Here is a 15,862-nt window from a genome sequence, read left to right on the forward strand (position 1 = left end):
AGGGTAGGGGGAAAGGGGGCCATCTATGAGGGTGGGGGAAAATAGAGGACCATCTATGAGGGTGGGGGGGAAGAGGGACCATCTATAAGGGAGAGGGGGAAAGGGGATCATCTATAAAGGAAGGTTGGGGGGAGAGGGGGCCATCTATAAGGGAGGGTGGGGGGAGAGGGGGGCATCTTTAAGGGAGGGTGGGGGGAGAGGGGGCCATCTATAAGGGAGGGTGGGGGGAGAGGGGGCCATCCATAAGGTAGGGTGAGGAGAGAGGGGGCCATCTATAAGGGAGGGGGTAGAGGGGGCCATCTATATGGAGGGGGGAGAGAAGGCCATCTATAAGGGAGGGTGGGGGGAGAGGGGGCCATCTATAAGGAGGGCAACATGGGGGGAGAGGGGCCATCTATTTGGGGGGGCAACATAAGGGGAGAGGGAATACACAGAGGGGGGCATATATTATTAGGGGGTCACATAGAGTCAGGGCTACCCACTAAATGAGGGTGTAAAGGGGCCAATACAGATGTGCAGTTAGTATAGAGATGAGGATGGTGCCAGTGTGAGGAGCCTAATATGTCTGTCTGGCAGATTCTGTGGATTTGTGGCTCGGAGAAGTTCTCATAACGGCCCAGGACGGATGGAGAAGATGGAAAGGAAAGAACTCCGATCAGAAAAGACGTCTCCTGTGAGTCACTTGATATAACTGCACTGTAATGTATATGGTGTATAGAACCTGTGTAGAGCTGGGGCCACCTCTATATGACTGGATGAGGTGATTTAGTATACTGGATTTGGTCAGTAACAATATGGCGGTGGTGGTAGTGGTTGTGGTGTGGTGGTAATGTTTTCTTCCTATATACTGGTATTACTGGTAATATTGGTCTCATTATACAGAATGTGGTCGGTAACAGTATGGCGGTAATATGTACGGTGATAATACTTTCTCTTCCAATGTGCTGGTGTTATTGGTAATATCTGTCTTGGTGTGTGTGTGTATATATATATATATATATATATATATATATACACACACACACACCAATAGCATCACTTGGTCGTGAAAGGAGGGGGGGGGGCAAGTTGGCCTCTCGCACCAGGGCCCAGGAGACATTAGCTACGCCCCTGCGTTCATGCACTGAGAGGGGCTTCCTGATGTGAGCGAGATCGCTGCAGGGAAAAAACTAGAGATCAGGCGCAAAAAATGACACCCCAACCAAAGCTATGGCTTTTAGAAGGCTGGGAGGAACATTGCATTAATCTGACCTGGACTTTTGTGCATCAAAGGGCTCTGTCTTGAAGGGGTTAATGGTAATAGGCAAATGTAAAAGGGTCTTAAGACAAGTATCTAAATTTCCCATATGGCATAACCACTGCAACCTAAATTTACCCTTTACATGAATTAGACAGTTTTAGCCCAGAAATCTTTTAAAGGGGTTGTCCGGCGATAAAAAATTATTCACAGAATAACACACATTACAAAGTTATACAACTTTGTAATGTATGTTATGTCTGTGAATGGCCCCCTTCCCCGTGTTTCCCCCCACCCACGCTAGACCCGGAAGTGTGGTGCATTATACTCACCGCATATCGTGTCGTCCACGGTCTCCGATCGTCAGCAGTGACGTCTTCTTCGGGAGCGTCATCAGCTGCTCAGCCGCGATTGGCTGAGCACAGTTATGCTCAGCCAATCGCGGCTGAGCTTCGGATGACGCTGCAGAGGGCGGCCGGCACTCGGGAAGATCCGCTGGCCTCCCGAAGAAGACGTCACTGCTGACGATCGGAGACCGTGGTCGGCACGCGACAGGTAATGTATAGCGCACCACACTTCCGGGTACACGGGTGGGGGTGGTGGGACACGGGGAAGGGGGCCATTCACAGACATAACATACATTACAAAGTTGTATAACTTTGTAATGTGTGTTATTCTGTGAATAATTTTTTATCGCCGGACAACCCCTTTAAGTAACTACAAGCAGGCCTTTTTTTTTTTCAAACATTTACAGCACATTTCTAACTATGGAAATGCCTCACCTGGCATTAAAGGGGTTGGCCACTTTATAGTAAAATAGGTCAGTGTATAGTATTAGTAACTGTACTCACTGTATATACTGACAGCAGCTCCCTGTGTACCTCATAGAGCTAAAATCAGACTCCCCTCCTCCAGGCTGGGCTGCCCTGCTCTGTGGTGTTTTGGTCCATAAGATTGCTTACATGGAGGAGCATGTGACCATGCCCCGCCCCCCAGTGTCCATTACTGAGCCTGTGTATGTCTATGGAGGACACAGGGGACAGGGCCTGGTCACATGCTCCTCCATGTCGGCCATTTTATGAACTGAAACAAAACAGAGCAGGGCAGCCAAGCCTGGTGAAGGGGAGTCTGATTTTAGCTACTTTGTACTCACCTATTTTACTATAAAGTGGCCAACCCCTTTAAGTTATTAGTATAAGGCCATGTTTCCATGCTGTAAAACATGGGCCATTCCGTGAACCGACTGCAGTACTGACCAGATGATCTTTACTGCCGTTGAATTCGGATGCGGGCACATCCATGTGCGCCCACATCTGAATTCCCGCTGCTTATAATGGAGCATGCGGCTAGAGACGCACGCTCCATTGTGTGAACTGACAAGGTTTTTTTGCGGCAGCTATTCATTGAAACTGACGCTAGGGATCCCGGCCGGACTGTGTTCATGATTTTCACACTTCTGAACAATGTTTCTTCTGTTTCTGCTTTACTATGAAAGAGGTGCAAGATGGCATACAGAGAAAAACATGAATTGATTGCCGATGTTTCTTTTGATTTAAAAAACACTTTTCCACATACCAAAGGTGAACTCAGGCAAACTGATGACAAATTACTGGAAACATACTGTACTAGATCAACAAAGATGTTTGTAAATATATGTATATACAGATGATAAAATATATATTTCTTAATTTGTGTGAGGTTGGTCTTTTGCTCAGTAGTGTTAGTCAGTGTTTTACCCAAAGCCAGAAGTGGATCCAAGACACAAAAACATAAACTCTCCTTACCTTTGCATAGCCCTTACATTGCATTGAATGTCTAGGTATAATGCTTCCTGGTCTATTGACCCAATTTTGCACTAAATTACATGCCCCTGGTAGCTAAACTGAAGTTTGGAAGTTTCTAACTACTTTTTTCTAACTTGTCTGGGCAACAGGAATTCGTATTGTCGTACACATGGACCTAATCAACCTAACACAATCTTACTTGCTTGAGGGTGCCTTCACACCTACTGGATCCGCAGCGGATCTCACTTCTGCAGATTCGCAGTGAGATCAGCTGCGGATCCAGTATCATTTACCCCTATGATAGAACATACTCGCAGCGGGATTGACATCTCGCTTTGAGCATGTGCTTTAACTCCCTGGTGCCCGCAGCCCCGTCCCATCATCCCCGTCCCCGGCATCATCCATCCCCGTTCCCGGCATCCTCCATCCCCGGCATCCCCGTACTCGGCATACCCATCCCTGGCATCCTTAATCCCCGTCCCCGGCATCCTCCATCCCCGCGCCCGCATCCTGCAGCCCGCCGCCGAGAGCATACATTACCTGCTCGGCGGTGCAGCTGCAGTGAGGCTCCCGGCTCCGGTCCCGCTCAGCCGATCAGTGCACCGCAGCGGCACCGGAGCCTCACTGTAGCAGCATGTATGCTCTCGGCGGCGGGATGCGGGCGTGGGGATGGAGGATGTCGGCGGCGGGGATGGAGGATGCCGGGGATGGAGGATGCCGGGGACGGGGATGGAAGATGCCAGCGGCGGGGCTGAGGGGACGGGGGTGCGGGCAACAGGGAGTTAAAGCACATACTCACAGCGGGATGTCAATCCCGCTGCGAGTATGTGCTATCATAGGGGTGAATTATACTTGATCCGCAGCTGATCTCGCTGCGAATCTGCAGAGGTGAGATCCGCTGCGGATCCGGTAGGTGTGAAGGCACCCTTAAAGGGAAGACTTGTTTTCAGAATTCTTGTGGACTCAAATATCAACTGTGGAGGGCTACCCAATGTCATGTTCGTTCAAAAAGCTGTCCACCTTCAGAGGTGGGTACGTGTAGTTCTAGAGCCTTCTTGTGGGATAAGCATTAGAAAGTAATCAATTAGGTATATTAGAGACCTCAGTACACAGCTTACTCTGGCAGACTTGAACTGTTTAACAAATCTACTGATTAAAGTCACTCTCTTTGTAAAACTTGCTCGCACCTCCAAAACAAAGCCACAAAGGTCAGCTTCATATAGTCTTTAATTCCTAGTTCTCTTATACTATGTATGTTGGATCACATTCTATGTGCCTCATCTTGGAATAAGTTCTCACCATATTGACTGGTGTCTGTACTGTCTATAAGTTTAAAGTGATACTGTCCCCCCTTTTTTGCATTCTGACACAGGTGTAATGGGTAAATTTAGCAGTTTTCATACCTTATTTTATATCATACGTCATGGTGCTTGTTCAAGTAAAAAGTTATCTTTTATCAACTGCAGATTGCGCTAAGTGTGTGGGCAGCAGCGCCACTTAGCCCCGTCCACAGCGCCACCATTGTCCCCGTCCCTCTGTGACGTCATGGTCGTAAGGCCCCACCACATCGACGCCCATTGGTATGGGCAGACCTAGAGTGGGTGGGGCCTAGACCTTTAGGCCAGCCTATTCCAATGGTAAGCAAGGGGGCAAGGCCTATGTGCCTATGACATCATGGAGGGGGCTGATCAACGGTGGCACTGTGGGCAGGGCTAAGTGGCGCTGTTCCTGTGAAACCCGCCCACTAAGCACAATCTGCAGTTGATAAAAGATAACTTTTTACCTGAACAAGCACCATGACATATGATATAAAATAAGATATGGAAACTCCTAAATTTACCTATTACACCTGTGTAGAGAAGTCAGAATGCAAAAAGAGGGTGACAGTGTCACTTTAAACTTCCTCCACCACTATTTGATCATACACACCTGTATCACCTTGCTAAAATAATGTGTAATCCTAAAGGAGCTTACCTTGCTGGATCACCTCCTTATCACTAGACATGCTTAGAAATATAAACTATCCCTGTACCATCAACATCTATTGTTAAACATAACTGGCAAGACGCCTACATACCTGATTTCCTGGGAGAGCGAGTTGAGCTTTAATCGTAACATCTCAGAACACTTAACCATATTGCATAATGCCCATGTTTATTCTAAGTACATCAAGTTACAAGAGAATGATTACAAACTGCTTACTTGCTGATACAAAACTCCTCTACCATTTGGGTCTTTCAGACTCTCATATATGCTGGAGGTGTGAGGCCACTGTTGGAACCTTCTCATTTGGTGAACCTGCCCTGCCATCGCCCCAAATTTGCGAGAAGTAGACCATACATTGATTTCTCTCTTTCATTTCAAACAATAGCTCTTGGCCTTTACACTGGGAACTGACATCTATTGTAGCACTGTTTGGACACTCTTCTGATCTCTAAAGCAAAGCTAATGGTACCCTTATTGTGGCTTCAGCCCCCACTTATCCCACAATGCTTTGCAAAAGTGGTTCTGATCTACAAGTTATAGGAACTATCTACATTGATCCCTTAACTTACCATGGCCTCAAGATACAATATTTTCAACATACAATGGTCCTTTCTGAACCATCGTAACTTAAGACCAGATTCAACATACAATGCTACAGACAGTCAGGATCTGCGCCGCATGTAAATAACTAGGTGATGAACCAATGAAAGTGGCCATATTACTGGTAAAAAAAAAAAAAAAAAAACAGTATTAGTAAAATGCATGCACTGGTTGGCTGTCTGGCAGTGATTCTCTAGAGTATAGCTGGGGAAAAGAAAACAGACAGGGGCGCCTCCTGGTGTAATATCTCGGGATGAACGCTCTACTTAGAGAGGATAAATAGCACTCACTGCAAATTAGGCACAACTCTATTGACAACAGGTAAAAGGGAATACCGCAGATCCGGGTCGGGACACGCCAACCAGAATTGGGAGATAGACAACTTCTTTCTTGTGGATCACTCGGATGCACCAGACCAAATCCTCCCAGCAGCTCATCGGGCCCAGGAATTCACGATAGGGACATAAAATCCATATTCCACGAGTATTCAGGAATATATAGTAATTTATTAATACTTTACGCGAAGCGCGTTGTGAAGTATTAATAAATTACCATATGTTTCTGAATACTCGTGGAATATGGATTTTATGTCCCTACCGTGAATTCCTGCGCCCGATGAGCTGCTGGGACGATTTGGTCTAGTGCATCCGAATGATCCACAAGAAAGAAGTTGTATAGAGTATACTGTGATACTACATGTCCTGTATCGCACTTTACCTGGGCCAGCTTGAGCTGCTCCTTTGGGCACCAGGAGAGGGCGGCTTTATTTTTGTGCACGGGACCCTGAAAATGCTCTAATCTTGTACATAGTAAGTAATTTACAGTGTCTAGTCCCTCTTTCAGACTGTTGAATGTAAGGACTTGCTTTATCCATATTAGTTATCTGCTTGTTTTTCTTTAAATCTTTCTTGTTTTTTTCTTATTTTGGGATGACATTTTGGGGGATTCAGAACCAGTTACCAGTTTTCCATAGAATTTTGGTCTTCACATACAATGGTTTCAACATATAGTACAATGGTCGTCCTGGAACCATTTAATATTGTATGTTGAGGGATCACTATTGTTGGAAATACCATACACACGTGCACACATAATTGATTCCTGAAATATGGACACCTTACTTAAACTATAAATCTACACATCAACTCAACACATCCTAGGATAACATTCAACACATCTTGGAATTATTTGCTCTTTACTCCGCCTGTGATAGGCACATATGGTAGTTGAGACCATTTATATGAACATGGACTGTCAATTCTGTTAAACATATTTGCAGAGACCAAAGGGCAATTTTATTTTGGTGTGGACTATTTTGGTGTGTAACAAGATTTTCAATAAATATCAGTATTAAGCCATCCTTGCACTAAAAATATATGTAATCTGAAGCTTTTGTATTCTAAGCATTATAATTATTGTTGGTACAGACTTAAAATATTAAATGTATTAATGTTAAAATCTCATTAACAAATACTTTAACACATTGGTGAATCCAACAGTGTATATATGTTTTGATATATGTTTAGCCATTTTTTTCTCTTTAGGAAACAAATGTAAAGCCCCAGAATATAGCAAGATGAAAAATGCATTACTTGAGTCCCAGAACCAGAAATACGTCAGAAAGGAAAGTGAGAAAGAAAATATGGACCAATTTGGTCTAAAGAAAGCTTTGGTTGACCAAATGTTTAAATTTTTTGATGAAGACAGCAATGGATTGGTGGACATTAATGAATTATCTCAGGTAAAAGATTAATTTATATCATTCACATGATTATGTACATGTTGATTATTCCCTACCAACAAGAAAGAGCTGAGTGCTCTCCAAAAAAATCACCTAAAATTATTGAATTTTGGGGTATTACATACAAACATGCCACAATATTTTTTATAATGAAAGATAATTTGTCATTTTTAACTCTTGAACTATTTTTGTCTCTCATATTACTAGAAAATTTTAAAGCAAATGTACCATTGAATGTACCAATTAAAGTAGAAAGTTCATGGATATAGCTTTTGGTTAAAAAAACAACAACTTTTTTGTTAGGTAATAAATATAATGCAGCCCTGCTCTTACTCAAACCACTTTGTTAACCTACTTGGACGATCCGTCCTAACTGATGGCTCCAGCTGGTAGATAGTCCCTACATTGACTAATTATGCTATACAGAAACGTTACATATTCCAAAAACTTACATTTGCATACTCTCTAGTCAATAAAGGCTAGCAGCCTGACTACAAACTTTATATTTACTCATTATACTGAGTTAGATTCAAGGATGTAAAATAAGTTTCCATTCTTATATTTGCTGACAAAATGGCATCTCAGCCAAGTTTTTTGGTCATACTTGTAATGCTTGCATAATTACTGAGATAATTGCCAAAAACTCAGATTTTTGGCTGCATAAACAGGTATTACAAATTCAGGAGTTACTTTTCAAAGGTTTAAATTAAATCCCTAAAACAATTTTAATGCTTGAGAAGTTTAGACAACAAAGAAATTATAAAATGATGATACAACAAGATAACTTGCTCCCAGTGTCATATTTATTGTCAAGCGCTACAAGAAAATACTTGTTAATCGGATTACTTTTGGTACATAGAGTTAAAACTGACTTCTATTTAACAAAACGTGGCTGCGATTGCATACTGTATGTAACAAACAACTTAAAAATTAAAATTGTAGGCATAGTAGAATGAGGCTTTGTTGCACTTGATGATTGCTCATGATTGGCCATGATCTTCAAGGCTGTCCAGTAAGAATCAAGAAAAATTCAAAAGTGATCCAGCACCATCATAATACTATAATTCTCAAACTTTTAAATAAAAAAAAAATCCACCCTAAGGGTGCGTTCACACCTACAGGATCTGCAGCAGATCTGCAGCAGATTTGATGCTGTGTTCAGTTATTTAAATGAAATCTGCTGCAGAAAATCAGCTGCAGATCCTGTAGGTGTGAACGCACCATTAAGCTATGTTTACACTTGGTTCAACAGCGTCTGTATCAGCTGCAGGAATGTTTTTTCTTTTACAACTGATTTGCAGGCACCGCCGGGTGTGCCCGCAAATTAATTAGCCATTCACTTCAATGTAAAGTGCGGCGGCCGCCACACTTAACATTGCATGAACAGCTATTGTTTCTGGACACTGTTCTGTGGACAGCATCCAGACATAATAGACATGTACGATGTGTGAACACAGTGGACGGCATTGCATTTACTTCAATGCAATGCCGCCCCTGCAGTAAAGAATGGACGATGATTCCATTGTAATCAGCCTCCGTTCTTTACTCAAAAAGAACATAGTGTGAACATATCCTTAGATAAAACATATAGAGGGAGATTTATAAAACATGGTGCAAAGTGAAACTGGCTCAGTTGCCCCTAGCAACCAATCAGATTCCACCTTTCATTTTACAAAGAATTCTTAAAGAATGAATAGTGGAATCACATCGGTTGCTAGGGGCAACTGAGCCAGTTTTCCATTTTTGCCTAATTTTTTTGTACTTTTCTGCTATTTCCAGTTTGAGCTTTAGCTGCCTGTAGAATAGCTTACTATTTTTTATTGTGTTCCTCTATTTTGTCTCACCAATGCCAAGCTCTCACTTGAGGCCTAGTTCAAGACTGGCAAGCCTAGCTCTAGGCCTCTAGGCCTATAGGGCTCACACTGTCTGTCCCTGTCTATGATACAGGTTCTGGGGTCCTCAATACCATTCTGCAGGCATCTTCACTGCTCAAAAAACCCACATTACATTGATTCCACATAAATAGAAATATGCCATTCAAAAATACAACCAGCCTGCAAAAAAACAAGATCCCATATGGCTCTGTTGACTGAAAGTAAATACAAAATAAAGATTTTTTAATCCGGCTAGTTGTCTGCATGTCTATTTGCATATGGTGTCTGTTTTTATGCTGTAGAAACTAAAGTAAGACTTTTATCTTGTTGCTGGATCAAATTGGAATTTATTTGGAGAGTTACTAGGCAAGTTGAAATAGGATCTATGCACAGGGCTACAAGAATGCATTGGCTTGGTGCACTGGTCTGTTTTTATAAAAAAAAAAAAAAAATCCTCTCCGGTAATAATGCCTGTTCTGCAACCAGCCTCATACAATGTTGTAAAACAATATAGAAATATGACCGTTCATAAAAAATTATTTGTATGGCAGAAACCCATAAATACAGAAAATATTATAAAAGTCAGTTTTATCAAATGAAAGTGCTAAACAGTAAAGAAAAGAAACTAATGCATCATTTGAGCTAAATGGGGTGAGAAGTTTGCTACTACCATCTTTACAGTAATAATCCTATGAAAGAAAAAAAGACCTTACGTGTAATGATAAACTGAAGTCAACATAAATTAAGTATTAGAATTCAAAACTTTATTAGTTAAAAATAGCAGCAATAGCAGTAAAAAGTTCAGAAACCACACATGGAAAACAGCACCACAGGTATGGGCAGGCCAGGGTAACCTAATGATACAGGTTAATCAGGGGGATGAAGGGGGATGAAGGAGACTAAACGTACGTCGGGGTTTGGCGGCATCCAGGACGGGCAGTGAACTGTGGATGGGTATGTTCTGCACCTTGCTCCATGCACTTTAGCACTTAGTCACCTTACAATAGATGGTTTAGTTAGGACATTATCTGGGCTTTAGAGCCATATACCTTGTTACATATACCATCAGTGTATGGTTTTGACTACCCCCTAGTAGTTTACAGCATGGTGCAGCCTGTATCATTAGGTTACCCTGGCCTGCCCATACCTGTGGTGCTGTTTTCCATGTGTGGTTTCTGAACTTTTTACTGCTATTGCTGCTATTTTTAACTAATAAAGTTTTGAATTATAATACTTAATTTATGTTGACTTCAGTTTATCATTACACGTAAGGTCCTTTTTTCTTTCATAGAATTATTATTGATCTGAGACTGTGTTTGTGACTTGTATGACAGAGGCTCAACATTGAGCAATTATTTATATGTGCATTTGTGTATCCATTTTGGATGAATACCATCTTTACAGTATCAGAATCAGATTTAAAAAAACATTATTTCTACTTGTATTTAATTTCTGTAATTTTAAATATGAAACTCTATTAACAGTTATGGTTGCAAAGCCATTTGGTTACACTTAAAAATCTTTTGTGAATAAAGGTTATTAAGCCAGACAGTAAATTGTACATTAAGTCATCTTCTGTGCTTTAATTAAGCCTAATTTCTTTTTTTTTAAATCAAGTATGACCCAGATATGGTCACCATTTTCTACCATAGGTTGACTAAGCCAGGTCAAGCCTACTTATGTCAGTGATTACATTAGGACAGGAATATAGTTGACAAGCTTTGCTTTCCGTGTTCTCAACTGCTCAAGAGATCTTCAGAGAAAACACAGAAAGTGCTATGCAGGATATTACATTGTATCAATATCTTCTTTATTTATCTCAAATATATGTTATATTAAGAATCACACCATTAACAGTAACCCAATAAAAAAAAAAAAATTCTGTTTTTGTGAAGTATAACAGTGGCGTACATGCACAAGAAGGGAGCCCGTAATAAAAGTGTAGATATGCTCCCTGTGATAGTTGTGAATTTTGCCACCTGGAAGAACCAGAAGGTTGTTTTTCACTTCACGTTCCCCACTCTCTCATTTGTATACAACATAGTTCCTCTGGAGAATATTTGCATAGGCTTTCTCCATTGAGGAACAAAGAGAATGGACTAACCAGGGCTGGTCCCACTTACTGTAAGAAATGTGTCGCAGCTACATGGTCTACCTCTCGGTATATATGTGTTTGACTAATAATGCAGTGGCAAAGTATAAATTATTCCTCAAATTAAGAAATAAATGACTCAACTATATATGTCATTAGCTATATGACATTTTATAACATTTCCCATAATCTGAGATAGAAAAATATATAGATATGACCAATCCTTAAAGGTACTTGCCCAAATGGATATATTTTTAATATTAATTAAGAAAAAACACAGTGTAATAAAATTGACACAATCAAATCAATACAATAAAAATACATAAACAGTTACCATAGGGCCCTAATGGTATAATAAATGGGATAAAAACAATTTATCATAAAATCTGAGCAAATATTAGATATATATAAAAAGAGCTCAGTGTAGTCCCTGAATTGGAAGGTCTCTTAAAAATGACTGATATAGAAAGGAAAAGAGTTCATATAGTGCACCTCTCACCAGACCACGTTGGCATTGTCGATGACTTCGTAGTAATCTGCGTCCTGTGGTACGCTAGAGATGTTATCAGTGATATGTGCAAACAGGTAGAGCACTTAAAAAAGATTGCTGTATGTCCACTATATGCGACCTATAATGCGCCCGCGGTTTCCCACTGTAGATCATCGTCTTGGATCTCCGATCTCGGGTGAGGTTATCTGTCAGCTTATACCGCTTTCAATGCAGGGAGCGCCGGCTGGAGAGTGGCATCTTCTCCGCTCCTGCTGCTCGCGGTGATGTAGTAGATTGGGATCGTGGAAGTCCAACGCGGGAACTCAGCTGTCAATCAGCGTACCGTGGCAGTATACGGTAAGATGTTGTAACTTGTGGTTTAGCCAATTCTCTATGTTTAGGGTCTGAGATGGTGTACTATCGGTACCAGGTGAGATAGCTATATGCGTTTCAAGGCAACCAGGGCCTCTTCGTCAGTAGCTTGAACAGACTCTGCGGTTGTAGTCCGTTTTATACCATTATGGGAGAGAGAGAGTCTAAAGTAATTTCCAAAATGTGGAGTGTCCGATGTGTCAGAGTTATGCAGGCAAGAAAGAATGTATCCAAAACGCATGATATGTACATGTACTTATCCTTAATAATTAGATCATAATGTAGGATATAAATGCTTATAAAGAGGTTGTAAATTATTGCATGAGATGGTCATTATGACCACTTCAGATCAGTCAAATAGCAACATTGATAGCATCATTGTATGGGATATAAATATAATAAAATATAAAAGATATATTACTGCACACAAAACGATTGTATAGTGAGTTAGATGTTTACCTAAATTCATATAGAGATATAGTTATAAGAATAAGAATACTGATACTGATAATAAAAATACAAATAAAAATACAAAAAGAAATAAAAATAAAAAGAAATAACAATGAAAATAAAAATAAATATAAAAATAAAAATAAGAATAAACACAAACAAAAAACTAACAAAAATAAAAATAAACTAACAAAAATGAAAACAAAAATATAGAAAAATAACAATGAAGTAAAAATAAAAATAAAATAAAACTGAAAAAGTAAAAATACAAATAAAAATAAAAATGAAAAAAAAGATGAGAATACAATAATAATAAGACTGCAAATAGATGTAAAAATATGAATGAATGTAAATTGGGTGTTACAGATGGTATCACAGGGCACATGGCCAAGCTGGTAATTAGACAGCCCGCTGGCCATCACTGTGGGGGACATGCCCCCTCTCTAGGGGAAAAAAAAGGGGAAGCATAAATGAGAATTTAGAGAAAACCAAATATTTCTAATTCTGAATTGAGTCCCTTGGGTTGTATGGATTCAAATTCATAGATCTTACGTGATTCAGCTCTGGACATTTGAGTAATCAGATCTCCCCCCCTCCAGTTTTTCTTCACACTTAATAGGGCCGTGAATGTCAGTTGTCTTGGGTCCCCTGAATGATGTTCAGAAAAGTGTGCCGATAGGGGGTGTGTCATATTGCGTTTACGTATATTGTATAGATGTTCAGCAATTCTGATTTTCATTTGGCGTTTGGTTCTGCCTACGTACTGTTTCTTACAGCTACATTCTATAAGGTAAATGACTCCCTTCGTAGCACATGTCAAAAACTCTGTAATTTCCTATTTGAAATTATTAACTGTAGATGTTACAATTTGTGTTTTCCCTCTGGAGTTAGTGGTTTTGCAATTGCTGCATGCCCCACACTTGTGGAAACCTTTACTGGTTAACCAGTTGGTTGTGATTATGTTCTTTTGGGGATTTCTGATTGTTGGTGTTATCTGAATTCCCAGATTCGGTGCTCTTGTGTAGACTATTGAAGGTCTATTGGGTATGAGTTGTCCTATAAGTTTATCTTCCTGAAGTAAATGCCAATTTTTATAAAGAATGGTTTCAACTTTTTGTAGTCTTTTTTGAAAGGTATGATAATTTTGGATACATTGTTAGTAGGGGTATCTTTCGTAGATGGTCGAAAAAATTGTTCCCTATCTAGCCGACGTACCGTATCCAATGATTTGGACAGCAGGTCTCCTGGATATTTCTTCCCTAAGAATTTATTAGTTAATGCATGGGCTTCTTCTTCAAATTGTTCTACCTGGGTACAATTTCTCTTTAAGCGACGGTATTGGCTGATGGGAATGTTGAGCAGCCATCTTGGAAGATGGCAGCTTGAAAATAAAATGAAGCTATTCTTTGATGTGGGTTTATGATAAGTGCTACATGATAATTTCGGAGATTTGACAGAAATAAGAAGATCTAGAAATTCAACCTGACTTTGGCTCATCAATGCAGTGAGTGTAATATTGTAAATGTTGGTATGAAGGATTCGAGGTCGGCCATGGACCCGCGCCAAATGAGTAGGATGTCATCTATATGTCTGCGCCAGAGCACCAGACTCGCGCCTATGTGGGGTATGATGGTTGACTCCTCCCACTTGGCCATGAATAGGTTGGCATAACTAGGCGCGAATCTGGTGCCCATGGCGGTATCGTGGTCTGCAGGTAATGGTCGCCCTCGAAATAAAAGTAATTGTGACTTAAAATATATTGGATTGATTGTAATATAGAGTCTACTTGTTCTGGAGATATTTCACCTCAAGACCATTTCGAGGGCGACCATTACCTGCAGACCACCGGTACCGCCATGGGCACCAGATTCGCGCCTAGTTATGCCAACCTATTCATGGCCAAGTGGGAGGAGTCAACCATCATACCCCACATAGGCGCGAGTCTGGTGCTCTGGCGCAGATATATAGATGATATCCTACTCATTTGCCGCGGGTCCATGGCCGACCTCGAATCCTTCATACCAACATTTACAATATTACACTCACTGCATCGATGAGCCAAAGTCAGGTTGAATTTCTAGATCTTCTTATTTCTGTCAAATCTCCGAAATTATCATGTAGCACTTATCATAAACCCACATCAAAGAATAGCTTCATTTTATTTTCAAGCTGCCATCTTCCAAGATGGCTGCTCAACATTCCCATCAGCCAATACCGTCGCTTAAAGAGAAATTGTACCCAGGTAGAACAATTTAAAGAAGAAGCCCATGCATTAACTAATAAATTCTTAGAGAAAAAATATCCAGGAGACCTGCTGTCCAAATCATTGGATACAGTACGTCGGCTAGATAGGGAAAAAAAATTTCGACCATCTACAAAAGATACCCCTACTAACAATGTATCCAAAATTATCATACCTTTCAATAAAGACTACAAAAAAGTTGAAACCATTCTTTATAAAAATTGGCATTTAATTCAGGAAGATAAACTTATAGGACAACTCATACCCAATAGACCTTCAATAGTCTACACAAGAGCACCGAATCTGGGAATTCAGATAGCACCAACAATCAGAAATCCCCAAAAGAACATAATCACAACCAACTGGTTAACCAGTAAAGGTTTCCACAAGTGTGGGACATGCAGCAATTGCAAAACCACTAACTCCAGAGGGAAAACACAAATTGTAACATCTACAGTTAATAATTTCAAATGGGAAATTACAGAGTTTTTGACATGTGCTACGAAGGGAGTCATTTACCTTATAGAATGTAGCTGTAAGAAACAGTACATAGGCAGAACCAAACGCCAATAAAAATCAGAATTGCTGAACATCTATACAATATACGTAAACGCAATATGACACCCCCCCTATCGGCACACTTTTCTGAACATCATTCAGGGGACCCAAGACAACTGACATTCACGGCCCTATTAAGTGTGAAGAAAAACTGGAGGGGGGGAGATCTGATTACTCAAATGTCCAGAGCTGAATCACGTAAGATCTATGAATTTGAATCCATACAACCCAAGGGACTCAATTCAGAGTTAGAAATATTTGGTTTTCTCTAAATTCTCATTTATGCTTCCCCTTTTTCCCCCCTAGAGAGGGGGCATGTCCCCCACGGTGATGGCCAGCGGGCTGTCTAATTACCAGCCTGGCCATGTGCCCTGTGATACATGCCCTCCCTCCCTTCTCAGTTGATATTATGTACCATCTGTAACACCCAATTTAC

The 15,862-nt window shown here is 40.7% G+C and overlaps 1 protein-coding gene across 1 annotated transcript in view; it reads left to right on the forward strand.

Moving 5' to 3' along the window:
- FSTL5 (follistatin like 5) overlaps positions 1-15,862 on the forward strand; it is a 538,172-nt gene that overhangs the window by 294,824 nt on the left and 227,486 nt on the right. The window contains exon 6 of the mRNA XM_069976180.1: positions 7,152-7,348. Coding sequence (XP_069832281.1) covers positions 7,152-7,348 — 197 coding nt within the window. The remainder of the gene's footprint in view (positions 1-7,151; positions 7,349-15,862) is intronic.

The sequence above is a fragment of the Dendropsophus ebraccatus genome, chromosome 7, assembly GCF_027789765.1.
Source record: "Dendropsophus ebraccatus isolate aDenEbr1 chromosome 7, aDenEbr1.pat, whole genome shotgun sequence".
NCBI classification, from domain to species: domain Eukaryota; kingdom Metazoa; phylum Chordata; class Amphibia; order Anura; family Hylidae; genus Dendropsophus; species Dendropsophus ebraccatus.